Below are 14,005 nucleotides of genomic sequence, written 5' to 3' on the forward strand. Positions count from 1 at the left end.
GTTAATTTGGTGAATTTCAAGTTTTGTTTTTTTTTTTAAGTGATTAATAGAAAATTAATATAGTGGCTTAGAAATTAAGATTTAAAAGTTTTTAGATTATAGACTGTTTTGATGGAGGAAGTACTCCAATAAAAACTATGCCAGATGGTAGCCATAAGCCCTTAGCCTCAGTGTTGGCCCATCAGGTTTCCAGTTAGTGACTCTGTCCTTATCTCAGTGGCCTTCTGGGGGCTGGATCAGTACTTGAAACATAAAGAAAACTTGGGGAGGTTCAAAGTGCAAGCTCCTCTGTTGTTTGCAGTTTTGAACATTGCACAGAAAGAAGAGACATTGAATCTTTCCTTTTTTTTCTTTTCTAAGGATTGAGGCTAATAATCATTTTCCTTTCTAATCACTAAATTAAAAGTACATAAGTAAATTCCCTTCCATTGCTAAAGAAGTCAAAACTTCTTACCTTTTTTTTTTTTCTTATGTGAAATCACAGACAGTTCTCTGAGAATAGAACAGTGAGTGTATTCATATCGGCCCTGGAGAATAAAGTAATACCAGTGGAAATTGTTTCCTCTTCACTTTACTTCTACTTTTGCCTTATAAATATAGGGCCTAGCCTACCCTGGGGGTAATGACTCAGGTTCCAGCAGTGGTCACCTGTTTTCAATCCCCCTCACCCATTCCTCTTCAAGGTCCTCACGGTGTCAGCTGAAGAATGACAAGGTTCATAAATTTGGAAAGGAGAGCTTTATTTCTTATAAAGCGTTGCAGCCTGCAGGGTGATCATTCTGACAGGCTGGGAAGCATAGCCTCCGGCCTGAAGCCAGAAACAGACACTTGGAGAGAGGGACAAAGGGAACAGGAATTTATGCTGAGCAGAGTGGCCAAATATACATATTTAATAAGTTAAGGCGTCATGAATATTTATGAAAGGAGAAACATGTGCATGCACAATTGAGCTTCATGCTCCTTCCTAGGTCCTACATATAAAAAAATTGTGGCGTTAGCATGATTCCGGAGTGGAGTTTTCAGCCCTCTGATGTCAAAAGGTAAAGTGGAGGACATGAAAACCCTTACTGTTCTTCCTGTGTAGACTGGCCAGAACTACTCTGTGGCTGGTGGTCTCTTATCAGGAAGAAATGCTTGTAGGTTGTTTTGTTGAAACTGCAGAATGGAGGGGCAGCAGTCAGGCAGTTGGTTGAGATCAGTGGTGGAGTCTTTTTTTTTTTTTTTTTTTTTTTTTTGAGACGGAGTCTCGCTCTGTCGCCCGGGCTGGAGTGCAGTGGCCGGATCTCAGCTCACTGCAAGCTCCGCCTCCCGGGTCCACGCCATTCTCCTGCCTCAGCCTCCCAAGTAGCTGGGACTACAGGCGCCGCCACCTCGCCCGGCTAGTTTTTTTTTGTAGTTTTTAGTAGAGACGGGGTTTCACCAGGTTCGCCAGGATGGTCTCGATCTCCTGACCTCGTGATCCGCCCGCCTCGGCCTCCCAAAGTGCTGGGATTACAGGCGTGAGCCACTGCGCCCGGCCTAAGTGGTGGAGTCTTTTGAAAGGCCTGGTTTCTGTTTAGTCCAAGTTTGTTCAACCTGCGACCCATGGGCCGCATGGGACGGCTTTGAATGCGGCCCAACACATATTCATAAACTTTATTAAAACACTGTGAGTTTTTTTGTGATTTTTAAATTTTTTTAGCTCATCAGCTATCGTTAGTGTTAGTATATTTTATGTGTGGTCAGAACAGTTCTTCCAGTGTGGCCCAGGGAAGCCAAGAGATTGGACACCCCTAATTTAGCCCTTAGAGAATAATGCCTAATGGCATGATGATAATGGCAGTTATCAAGGGAGGGAAGTATAATGAAGTGTGTCTGACCGCCCATCCTGTTATAACTGCCTAATGGCGGTTCTAATGGGTTCTCCTTGCCTGATGCCTAGACAGAACCGATTTATCAAGGTGGGAATTGCAATAAAGAGTTTAATTCATACAGAGCCAGCCGTATGGGAAACCAGAATTTTATTATTACTCAAACCCATCTCACTGAAAACTCAGGGATTGGAGTTTTTAATGATAATTTGGTAGGTAGGGGGTCAGAAAGTGGGGAGTGCTGATTGGTCAGGTTGGAGACAAAATCATAGAATCATGACTCTTCAAAGCTGTCCTCTTGCACTGAGTCATTTCCTAGGTGGGGGCCACAAGACCGGATGAGCCAGTTCATTGATCTGGGCGGTATCAGCTGATCCATCTATCTCAAGCACTGATCTTCAGTTTGACAGTAGTGTTATTACCCCCAAGAACAATTTGGGGAGGTTCAGAATTTTGCAGCCTCCAGCTGTGTGACTTCTAAACCTTAATTGCTAATTTTTTCTTTTTCTTTTGAAATGGAGTTTCACTCTTGTTGCCCAGGCTGAAGTGCAATGATACAGTCTCAGCTCACTGCAACTTCGGCCTCCTGGGTTCAAGCGATTCTTCTGCCTCAGCCTCCTGAGTAGCTGGGATTACAGGCATGCGCCACCACGTCCGGCTAATTTTGTATTTTTAGTAGAGACAGGGTTTCACCATTTTGGTCAGGCTGGTCTTGAACTCCTCACCTCAGGTGATCCACCCACCTCGGCCTCCCGAAGTGCTGGGATTACAGGTGTGAGCCACCACACCTGGCCAATTTCTAATTTTGTAGCTAATTTATTAGTCCTGCAAAGGTAGTCTAGTCCTCAGACAGGAAGGGGGTTTGTTTTGGGAAAGTTAAACTAAAAACTAAGTTAAACTATAACCTAAGTTCCCGCCAGTGCTGTGGCTTATGCCTCTGATCCCAGCACTTTGGGAGGCTGAGGCAGGTGGATAGCTTGAGCTCAGGTGTTTGAGACCAGCCTGGCAACATGGCAAAGGCCCTTCTCTACAAAAAAATTAGCCAGGTATGGTGGCGTGTTCCTGTGGTCCCAGCTACTTGGGAGGCTGAGGCCAGCGGATAGCTTGAGCCTGGGAGGTGGAGGCTGCAGTGAGCTGAGATTGCACCACTGTACTCCAGGCTGAGTGACAGAGCGAGACCCTGTCTTTAAAAATAAATAAATAAATAAATTTTTAAAAAAGTTCTTAAGGATTGTTTTCAGTAAGCTGCGAAATATCTTTGTGAAATGCACTGTTTTGACTCAAGACACATTTCTACCTAAAGAATTTTGCTCCATTTGATGTAGTCAAAGAGTTTTTTCACTGGACATTTTGGTGATTCACACCTTTCTTACTCTCCTGGTTTTTCTAGATTCTGTGATTGTTAACACCTTCCTGTATTTTAAAAACCTGAAGTATAACCTTTTAATTTTTTCTTAAATTACATAAATGCATACCTTTCTCATTTGAAATCTGAAATTGTAAATTTGGGAATACAGAAAAATGTTCCAACCTGTTTGTTTATTTGTTTTTGAGACAGGGTCTTGCTCTGTCACCCATAGTACAGTGGAATGATCGTGGCTCACTGTACCCTTGACCTCTCAGGCTCAAGCAATCCTGCCGCCCCAGCTTCCTGGGTAGCTGGAACTATAGGCGCATGCCACCATGCCTGGCTAATTTTTAGAATTTTTGTATAGAGATGAGGTCTTCCTGTGTTGATCAGACTGGTCTCAAACTCCTGGGCTCTAGGGATACTCCCACCTATGCCTCCCAAAGTGTTGGGCTTACAGGTGTAAGCCACTGCCCCTGGTCTCTTAAGTGTTTTAGTACCTGCCATTAAATAGTCATCATTCTTTATGTCTGGCATATTTTTGTATGATATAAACTTAGAAATTGTAACTTATTTTTTATCTTAGATTGCATCTTAGATTGGATGCTTCCTGAGGTTACCTTATTCCCATTAGTAATAATTTCTAGTGGCATTTTCAAATGTTGGCACACTCTGTTTATATTGTGGGAATTCTTTTTAGAAAGGCATTTTGATTTTCCAATCCTTTTTCTTTCCTACTTCCTCACTTTCATTTTGATGTTTTTTCTTTTCTTTTTTTTTTTTTTTTGAGGAAGAATAGCTTTTAGGTATTTAGGTTGGTGACATGTTTGAATAGACTGAGATCTCCTATATATCTCATTATAATGTCCATGGTTTTAGTTACAAATGAGAAACCATTTGAAGAGTTTTATGACCATGGTTGCGGTTTTTTCAGGTATTTTCAATGAATTGACGTTTGTTTCTAGTTTAAACTTTGAAAAGATACGTGAGACTGGTAAAAGACTAGAAAGCTTACTTAGTGGTGGAGAAAGTTGTCAAATATATATGGTATAGTTCCAAATAAAAATTATAGAATATTTTCTTTGTAGTTGTCTGTTCTGTTACTGATACAGATTAAGACTAATACTGTTTTTCTTCTTAATTTTACAGAGTTAATAGAGTGGATACAACCTTTCTGAAGATGAAGAATATACAATATTGAGGAGATTTTTTTCTTTTTTCTTTCAAGTCTTGATTTGTGGCTTGTCTCAAGTTACCACTTTTCAGTCAAGTCTGTTTGTTTGCTTCTTCAGAAATGTTTTTTACAATCTCAAGAAAAAATATGTCCCAGAAATTGAGTTTACTGTTGCTTGTATTTGGACTCATTTGGGGATTGATGTTACTGCACTATACTTTTCAACAACCAAGACATCAAAGCAGTGTCAAGTTACGTGAGCAAATACTAGACTTAAGCAAAAGATATGTTAAAGCTCTAGCAGAGGAAAATAAGAACACAGTGGATGTCGAGAATGGTGCTTCTATGGCAGGATATGGTAAGATAACTGTAGAATATTTCTAGTCTCCTCCGATCCCTGTTTAAAGATGGTTGTGGAAATTGAACTTATTACTTCATGCATAGGTCTTTGCAAAGTAATTTTTTCTTTACTTTTTATTATGAAAATTTCAAATATACTGAAAAATAGAGATACTATGATAAATATGTACATATTCATCATCCAGATTTAACAGTTATTAACATTTGGCAACATTTGTTTTATCTAAGTGTTGAAGAGTATTTATAGAAATTGTGACATTTCGCTGCTAGATATGTATCACTGAAAAAAAGGTATCTTGGAGGCCAGGCGTGGTGGCTCACGCCTGTAATCCCAGCACTTTGGGAGACCGAGGCGGACGTATCACGAGGTTGGGAAATCGAGACCATCCTGGCTAACATGGTGAAACCCCATCTCTGCTGAAAATACAAAAAAAAAAAAAAAAAATTAGCCAGGCATGGTGGCACGTGCTTGTAGTCCCAGCTACTTGGGAGGTTGAGGCAGGAGAATCATTTGAACCTGGGAGGTGGAGGTTGCAGTGAGCTGAGATCGCGCCACCACACTCCAGCCTGGGTGGCAGAGTGAGACTCCGTCTCAAAAAAAAAAAAAAAAAAACAAGAAAAACCAAAAATGTATCTTGGCCTGGTATTGATGGCTCACACCTGTAATCTCAGTACTCAGTACTTTGGGGGGCCAAGGTGGGAAGATTGCTTGAGCCCAGGAGTTTGAGACTAGCCTAGTAGCCTAGGCAACATAGTGAGACCTCTACTAAACATACAAAAAATATCAGCCAGGCATGGTGGCGGGTGCCTGTAATTCCAGCTACTCGGGAGACTGAGGCAGGATGAGGCAGGAGAATCTCTTGAACCAGAGAGGCAGAGGTTGCAGTGAGCCGAGATAGTTCCACTGAATTCTAGCTTGGGCAACAGAGTGAGACTGCATCTCAAAGAAAAAAAAAATTAGCCAGGCGTGGTGATACACACCTTTAGCCTTAGCTAGTCAGGAGGCTGAGGTGGGAGGATCGCTTGAGCCCAGGAGGTCAAGGATACAGTGAGCCATGTTTGCACCACTATACTCCAGCCTAGGCAAGACAGTGAGACCTCATCTCTTAAAAAAAATGTCTTAAAAAATGACCTCTTTGGACATAATACCAGTATCATATCTAGTTTATGTTTAAATTTTCCTGATTATCCCAATATAAGCCATCAATTGTATAGCATTTATTATTTCCTAAGAAGCAGGATTTGCCTATATATCTCCAGTATTGTTTATTGCTATTCTCCCTTCCACATTACTGGGTCCTGCTGTGTTTTAAGTTTCTTCTCATGACATGTTATTTCTTTCCTTTAAGACTTAAAAAGGAGAGAGAACAGACAGTATGGTTCTGTCTGGAACAATGTCATGAATGTGTGGATATTTTCTCTATTTCAGTTTTGTTTGTTTAATTAAAAGTTATGGCTGGGCACAGTGGCTCACACCTGTAACCCCAGCATTTTGGGAGGCTGAGGTAGGCGGATTGCTTGAGTCCAGGAGTTTCAGACCAGCCTGAGCAACATGGTGAAACCATTTCTCTACAGAAAATACAAAAGTTAGAGGAACGTGGTGGCGCACACTTGTAGTTCCAACTACTTGGAAGGTTCAGGTGGGACAACTGCTTGAGCTTGGGAGGTTGAGGCTGCAGCGAGGCGTGATCACACACCACTGCACTTAAGCCTGGGTGACAGAATGAGACGCTGTCTCAAAAAAAAGTGATACATGCATGTATTTAAATAATCAAAGTATGTTATGATTCCTGTAATGAAAAAGGGCAGTTTTTTCCACTCACAAAAGTCCTCAAATTTCCTGTTCTTTAGAGCCACCCATTTTAAATTCTTTCATCTCATTTTTTTTTTGGTGATTATTTCTGTATCTAAATAATATGCCCTATGAGCTACTTTTAGATTTTTCAGTTTTAGGTGTTATCTGTTAACTTCTCACTATGCAAGGTGAGAGTTTAGCTTTCTTTCTCACCTAAAAATGCATTGCATCCACCCCCCAGGCTGTTGTCACATCCATATCCTTCTTGTCCTTTCATTTTCCCTTCATAATTTTGTTTAGAATAATATTCAGTATTTGTACTATTATGACCATGTTGATGGTATTCATTATTGAGCCATGTAAATGCATACCTCAGAGATACTGTGGATTCTGTTCCAATCCACACAATAAAGCGAATATCACAATAAGCAAGTCACACAGCTCTTTTGGTTTCCCAGTGCATATAAAGGTTAAGTTTATACTATACTGTAATCTCTTAAGTGTGCAGTAGCATTATGTCTTAAAAAACAATGTACATACCTTAATTAAAAATGCTTTATTGCTAAAATATGCCAACAATCATCTGAGCCTTCAGCAAGTCATACTCCTTTTGCTGGTGGAGGATCTTGCCTTGATGTCAAAGGTTGCTGACTGATCAGGGTGGTGGTTGCTGAAGGTTGGGGTGGCTGTGGCAATTTCATAAAATGAGACAATACTGAAGTTTGCCACATTGATGGACTCTTCTTTTCATGAAAGATTTTGTTTTTTTTTGTAGCATGGATTATTTGATAGCATTTTACCTGCAGTAAAACTTCTTTCAAAACTGGAGTCAATCCGCACAAATCCTACTGCTGCTTTACCAATAAATTTTACATAATATTCTAAATCCTTCGTTGTCATTTCAACAGTGTCCACAGCATCTTCACCAGTAGATTCCATCTCAAAAAACTACTTTCTTTCCTCTTCCATAAGAGCAGCTCCTCATCTGTTCAAGTCTTGTCATGAGATTACAGCAATTCAGTCTCATTTTCAGACTCCACTTCTAATTCTGCAGTTACTTCCTCCACTGAAGTCTTGAACCCCTCAAAGTCATCCATGAGTGTTGGAATCACCTTCTAATTCATTCATTCATTCTTGTAAATGTTGACAGTTTTACCTCCTTTCATGAATCATAAATATTATTAATGGCATCTAGAATAGTGAATCCTTTCCAGAAGGCTTTCAGTTTACTTTGTCCAGACCCATCAGCTCTGGCCTTATGAAATGTATTTCTTAAATAATAAGACTTAAAAGTCCAAATGACTCCTTTATTGATGGGCAGGAGAATGGATGTTGTGTTAGCAGCCATGGAAACATAATCTCCTTGTACATCTTCTTCAGAGCTGTTGGGTGACTGGGCACATTGTCAAGGAGCAGTAATATTTTGAAAGGAATCATTTTTTTCTGAACAGTGGGTCTCAACAGTAGGTCTTAGTGGGCTTAAAATGTTCAGTAACTCATTCAGTAAACATATGTTGTCACCCAGGCTTTGTTGTTCCATTTATAGAGCACAGGCAGAATATATTTAGCATAATTCATAAGTGCTCTAGGATTTTCAACATGATAAATGAGCATTGGTTTCAACTGTAAGTCACCAGCTGCATTACCCCCTAAGAAGAAAGTCAGCCTGTCGTTTGAAGCTTTGAAGTCAGGCATTGACTTCTCCTCGCTAGCTATGAAAATCCTAGATGGCATCTTCTTCCTATATAAGACTATCTTGTCTACAGTGAAAATTTGTTGCTTAGCGCAGCCACCTTCATCAATTATCTTAGCTAGGTCTTCTAGATAACTTGCTGCAGGTTCTCCATTAGCACTTGCTGCTTTGCCTTGCACTTGAATCTTACGGAGATGGCTTTTTTCCTTAAACCTCAAAAGCAACCTCTGCTAGCTTCCAACTCTTCTTCTGCAGGTTCCTAACCTCTCTTAGCCTTCATAGAATGGAAGAGAGTTAGGGTCTTGCTCTGGATTAGGCTTTGGCTTAAGAGAATGTTGTGGCTGGTTTGATGTTTTATCCAGACCACTCAGACTTACTTCATTTCAGCAATAAAGCTGTTTTTCTTTCTTATTATTCATGTGTTCCCTGGAGTAGCACTTTTAATTCTCTTCAAGAACTTTTCCTTTGCAGTCACAGCTTCACTGTTTGGCACAAGGCCTAGCTTTCAGCCTGTCTCAGCTTTCAACATGCTTCCTCACTAAATTTAATCATTTCTGGCTTTTAAAGTGAGAGAAAAGGGACTCTTTCTTACACTTGAACACTCAGAAGCCATTGTAGGGTTACTAATTGGCCTAATTTCAATATTGTTATGTCTAAGGGAATAGGGAGGCCTGAAGAGAGGGAGAGAGACAGAGGAAAGACCAGTCGATGCAGCAGTCAGAACACAGGTAACATTTATGAATTAAGTCTGCTGTCTTATATAGGTACAATTCAAGGTGTCCCAAAACAGTTCCAATGTTAACATCAGCAATTGCTGATCAGATCACCATGGCAGATACAAGAATAATGAAAAAGTCTGAAATATGATGAGAATTACCAAAATGTGACAGAGACGCAAAGTGAGCAGTTACTGTTAGAAAGATGGCACCAATAGACTTGCTCCATGCAGAGTTGCTGCAAACATTCAGTTGTAAAAACACAGTATCTGTAAAGTGAAGTGCAATAAAACAATGTATTTCTCTATTACATTATGGTTACTTTCCTATAAACTTTCACCCTAGAGTATAATAAGTATTGATTTTTGCTTCTTTGCCTAGTTTTCTACGGCATCCCCCTACAGTTGTTTAAATATTCTCCTAGCATATTCAGACACATTAGGCCTTTTAGCACTTCCTGTATATTGAAGAAGTCTTTCCCGATGCCTTCCAGTCAGCTCTGGCCTGGACTGTTTGCTCTCTATAGGATTGCAGCAGTGAATTGTTTTAAGATAACAATTTGTCATCATCTTGTAGATTTATTTTACTCCTCTATTATATTGGATCTCCTATTTTCTAGAATTTTTTAGCTTCCCCTTTATTGGTTATCCCCTGATTTTAAGGGACTAGATCTTCTGGTAGGTTCCTGAGAAAGATGCAGATAGGTAAAAGTTTTGAGTTCTTACATATCTTGAAAAGATCTTTTTTCCCTCAACCCTCATGCTTCATTGTAAGTTTGGCCGGGTACAGAATCTTAAGTTGGAAATAATTTTCCTTGAGATTTTAAAGGCTCTGCTCTGTTCTCATCCCCCTAGGTTCCAGTGTTCTTTTTGAGAAGCTGATGCTGTTCTTTATCCTTTTTATGTGACTTAATTTTTGGAAACTTGTAAGGTCTTTGTCCCACACCATTCTAAAATTTCTCAATGATGTGACTGGGTATGGGTGTTGGGCCCTCAGCAGGACATCCTGCAATTTATGTCATTCAATTCTGGGATATTTTCTTAATTTATTAATTTGATTTCTATATTTTTCATTCACTCTTTCTGGCATTCTGTTATTCAGCTTTTGGGCTCTCTGGACTGTTGTCCTCCAGTTTTCCCTTATTTATCTTATTTTCCATTTCTATCTTTTTACTTCATTTTTTGAGATGATTTCCTTAGCTTAATTTCCAGATCTTTATGGAGTTTTTCATCTCATCTAATATTTTTTTTTTTTTTTTTTTTTTTTTTTGAGACGGAGTCTCGCTCTGTCGCCCAGGCTGGAGTGCAGTGGCCGGATCTCAGCTCACTGCAAGCTCCGCCTCCTCATCTAATATTTTTAATTTCTAAGAGCTTTATTTTGGGCTGGGTGCGGTGGCTCACACCTGTAATCTTAGCACTTTGGGAGGCTAGGCAGGTAAATCACTTGAGGTTATGAGTTTGAGACCAGCCTGGCCAACATGGTGAAACCCCATCTCTACTAAAAATATGAAAAGTAGCTGGACATGGTGGCAGACACCTGTAATCCCAGCTACTCAGGAGACTGAGGCAGGAGCATCACTTGAATCCAGGAGATGGAGATTGCAGTGAGCCGAGATTACACCACTGCATTCTAGTCTGGGGAGCAGAGTGAGACGCTGTCTCCAGAAAAAAAAAAAAAAAAGCTGTCTTTTGTTACATCTCTGAGGTTACCAATGGTAGCTTTTCTGAAGTGTTTTTATGTTTCTTCCAAATATATCTGGTGATCGTTTTTCTTTGTATTTGAGAAATGAGACACTAAAAGGTTGATGGCAAATGCTGAGCTTTTGTGTGGTATTCACTATAGGATGATCTGGCTGGGACATTTCCTTGGGTATATCCTTAATATTTACGATGACTTCTTATACCAACTACCTGCCGTTAGGCCTGCAGTAAGGGCACAGTGCTCCACAAGACTGCCCTCACTTCAGAAACCAGACACTAGTTAGGGTATTCACAGGCCACTTTCACTTCTGACCAAGTGGTTACAAATTTGTGGGTTCCCATTACCTCCTCATGTTTGACAATTCACTAGATTGACCCATAAAACTCACTGAAAAGAATTATGCATTACTTTTGATATAAATACTTTATTTTCAATCTATGATTGTTTGAATTTGTGGATGCAGAACCCACAGATACAGAGGTCTAAGGGACATCAGCATCCATGGATTTTGGTATCCATGGTGGGTCCTAGAACCAATTCCCTACAGATACAGAGAGCCAAGTATACTTACTATTACAGTTTTACTATAGAAGAAGGATAGATACTAGAGCCAGCCAAAGGGAGATACGCATAGGACAAAGTCTGGGAGGGTACAAGATGCAGTTTCTGTTATCCTCTCTTCATAGAACCAGGACACATTACCTTCCTGGCATATCCAGCACACATCAATGTGTGATAATATGCAGAATATTGCCCACTAGGAAAGCTCACCTGAACTCCAAAGTACAGTTTTATTGGGGTCTCATTATGTAGGCATGATTGAATTATTGCCTATGTGGTTGAACTTAATCTCCACCCTTCCTCCCCTCCCTGGAAGTCAGCTGAAAATCCCCAACTCTCTAATCAAATGGTCGTCCTTTCTGATATGGCCAGCTCCCCAACCCCCGATTCTGAGTCATCCCATTTGCATAAAATATCTCGGGCCCCACTCTGAGTTGCCTCCTTAAGGTAAACTAACAGATGTGGTCCCAGGGGCCTACCATGACTAACAAAGACATTCGTCACTCAGGAAATTCCAGGCACTTAGTGGCTACCTCCCAAGAACTGGAGACAAAAGATCAGCTAAATTTTTTTTTTTTTTTTTTTTTTTTTTAAATTTGAGACAGAGAATTGCTCTGTTGCCCAGGCTGGAGTGCAGTGGTGCAGTCTTGGCTCACTGCAACATCCACCTCCTGGATTCAAGTGACTCTCCTACCTCAGCCTCCCGAGAAGCTGGGACTATAGGCATGCACCACCGCGCCTGGCTAATTTTTATGTTTTTTAGTAGAGATGAGGTTTCACCATATTCAAGGTCAGGTTGGCCTTGAACTCCTGACCTCATGTGATCTACCTGCCTCCGCCTCCCAGAGTGTTGGGATTACAGGGGTGAGCCACCGTGCTTGGCCTAAATTTTTTATTACATGGTATCAATGTATTTTATTCCTTTGAGATGCTCTCTGATATCAGTATATTTAGGTCTCTCCTGTTGTGCTGGTCAGATACCCTGGAGAAGCACTTCCTATCTGTTGCTGGAGATTATAGGCCTGTAAGTGTTCTGGGATCTGAGTGAGAGAAAAAGGCTGGGCAAGGAAGAGTGATCTCAGCACTCACTACTTTTATTTACTCTTCCAGTTTCCAGTGTAAACCCAGGCCCTCAACTGCTCTATCCCCTTAAGAAAATACGTCTCAGATCTCCTGCAGTGGGGGAGGTTTTGGAGTGGTGCACAGAATTTAAGGATGAAATTGCTTCATAGAAAATAGCTAATGCATGTTGGGCTTAATACCTACGGAGGTGATGGGTTGATAGGTGCAGCAAATCACCATCGTGCACGTTTACCTATGTAACAAACCTGCACATCCGAAGAAACAGGAGTGTGGTGTGACCATGGGGAAGCAAAAGAAAACAAGGAAGTATGCAACCATGAAGTGCATGCTTAGACTCAGAGATCAGAGGCTTAAAGAAAAGGATAGATTAAAACCTAAAAAGAAAGAAAAGAAGGATCCCAGCACATTAAAGGAAAGAGAAGTTCCCCAACACCCTTCCTGCTTATTTTTCCAATGTAATACACAGCTGGGCCCACCTTACTACATCCTCATTGATACCAACTTTATCAACTTTTCCTTAAAAGCGAAACTGGATTTAGTGCAGTCAGCGATGGACTGTCTGTATGCCAAGTGTATCCCTTGTATAACTGATTGTGTAATGGCTGAAATTGAGAAATTGGGGCAGAAGTATTGAGTGGCTCTAAGGATTGCCAAGGATCCAAGATTTGAACTGTGTACACACAAAGGAACCTATGCAAATGACTGCTTAGTACAGAGAATAGCTCAGCATAAGTGTTACATTGTGGCCACAGTTGACCCTTAAGATTCCTGGAGTTCCTATCATGTACATTTTAACCGTAGATACAACATTGAATGGTTGCCAGATGATTATGAAGCCCCTCCATTCTAAATCTTACAAGACACAGTTCCTCTGCCTTTCTGCAACCAATGTTTTCTTGTTGCCAGTTCATTACACATGCAATAGCATGAATTATTATTCTGTTGACCTATTTGCTCTACTGTGAGCTGAGGAAGGTTACATATGCTCAACTCTTTTTTTTTTTTTTTTTTGAGATGAAGTTTTGCTCTTGTTGTCCAGGCTGGAGTGCAGTGGCACATTCTCAGCTCACTGCAGCCTCTGCCTCCCAGGTTCAGGCAGTTCTTCTGCCTCAGCCTCCCAAGTGGCTGGGATTGCAGGCTTGTGCCACTATGCCCAGCTGATTTTTTTTTTTTTTTTTTTTTTTTTTTTTGGTGTTTTTAGTAGAGATAAAAACTTCTGTATTTTTAGTACAGAAAAATATGCCTTGGCCTCCCAAGGTGCTGGGATTGCAGGTGTGAGCCACTTTGCCTGGCCTGCTCACTTTTTGATGCTGTTTTGAAATTGATATTTTGTCTCATAAAAATTTTAGGCCAGGCATGGTGGCTCATGCCTGTGGTACAGCACTTTGAGAGGCCAAGGTGGGTGGATCACCTGAGGTCAGGAGTTTGTGACCAGCCACGACAACATGGCGAAACCCCATCTCTACTAAGAATACAAAGAAAGTTGGCCGGGTATGGCGTTGCTTGCCTATAGTCTCTGCTGCTGTGGAGGCTGAGGCAGGAGAGTCACTTGAACCCAGGAGGCAGAGGTTGCGGTGGGCCGAAGTTGTGCCACTGCATTCCAGCCTGGGTGACAGAGTGAGACTGTCTCAAAAAAAAAAAAAAAATGATGGTCAAAGGGTTCAAAATCTCAGACAGGAAGAATATGTTTTATACTTTTTTGAGTTCTGTTGTACAGTATGGTG

The 14,005-nt window shown here is 40.8% G+C and overlaps 1 protein-coding gene and 1 pseudogene across 3 annotated transcripts in view; both read left to right on the forward strand.

The window, feature by feature from the left end:
* The window catches only part of LOC105475696 (coiled-coil domain containing 126), a 42,663-nt gene that overhangs the window by 11,906 nt on the left and 16,752 nt on the right, over positions 1 to 14,005 (forward strand). For 2 of the 3 annotated variants that reach the window (XM_024790809.2, XM_071094936.1), the window contains exon 3: positions 4,348 to 4,494. In XM_024790809.2, coding sequence (XP_024646577.1) covers position 4,348 — 1 coding nt within the window. In that variant the 3' untranslated portion in view covers positions 4,349 to 4,494. Of the gene's footprint in view, positions 1 to 4,347; positions 4,731 to 14,005 lie in introns of those variants that run through there. The other variant, XM_011731171.3, reaches the window with a different exon arrangement.
* On the forward strand, positions 11,801 to 13,331 carry LOC105475695 (rRNA-processing protein FCF1 homolog pseudogene; annotated as a pseudogene).

Source organism: Macaca nemestrina, chromosome 4, assembly GCF_043159975.1.
Source record: "Macaca nemestrina isolate mMacNem1 chromosome 4, mMacNem.hap1, whole genome shotgun sequence".
NCBI classification, from domain to species: Eukaryota; Metazoa; Chordata; class Mammalia; order Primates; family Cercopithecidae; genus Macaca; species Macaca nemestrina.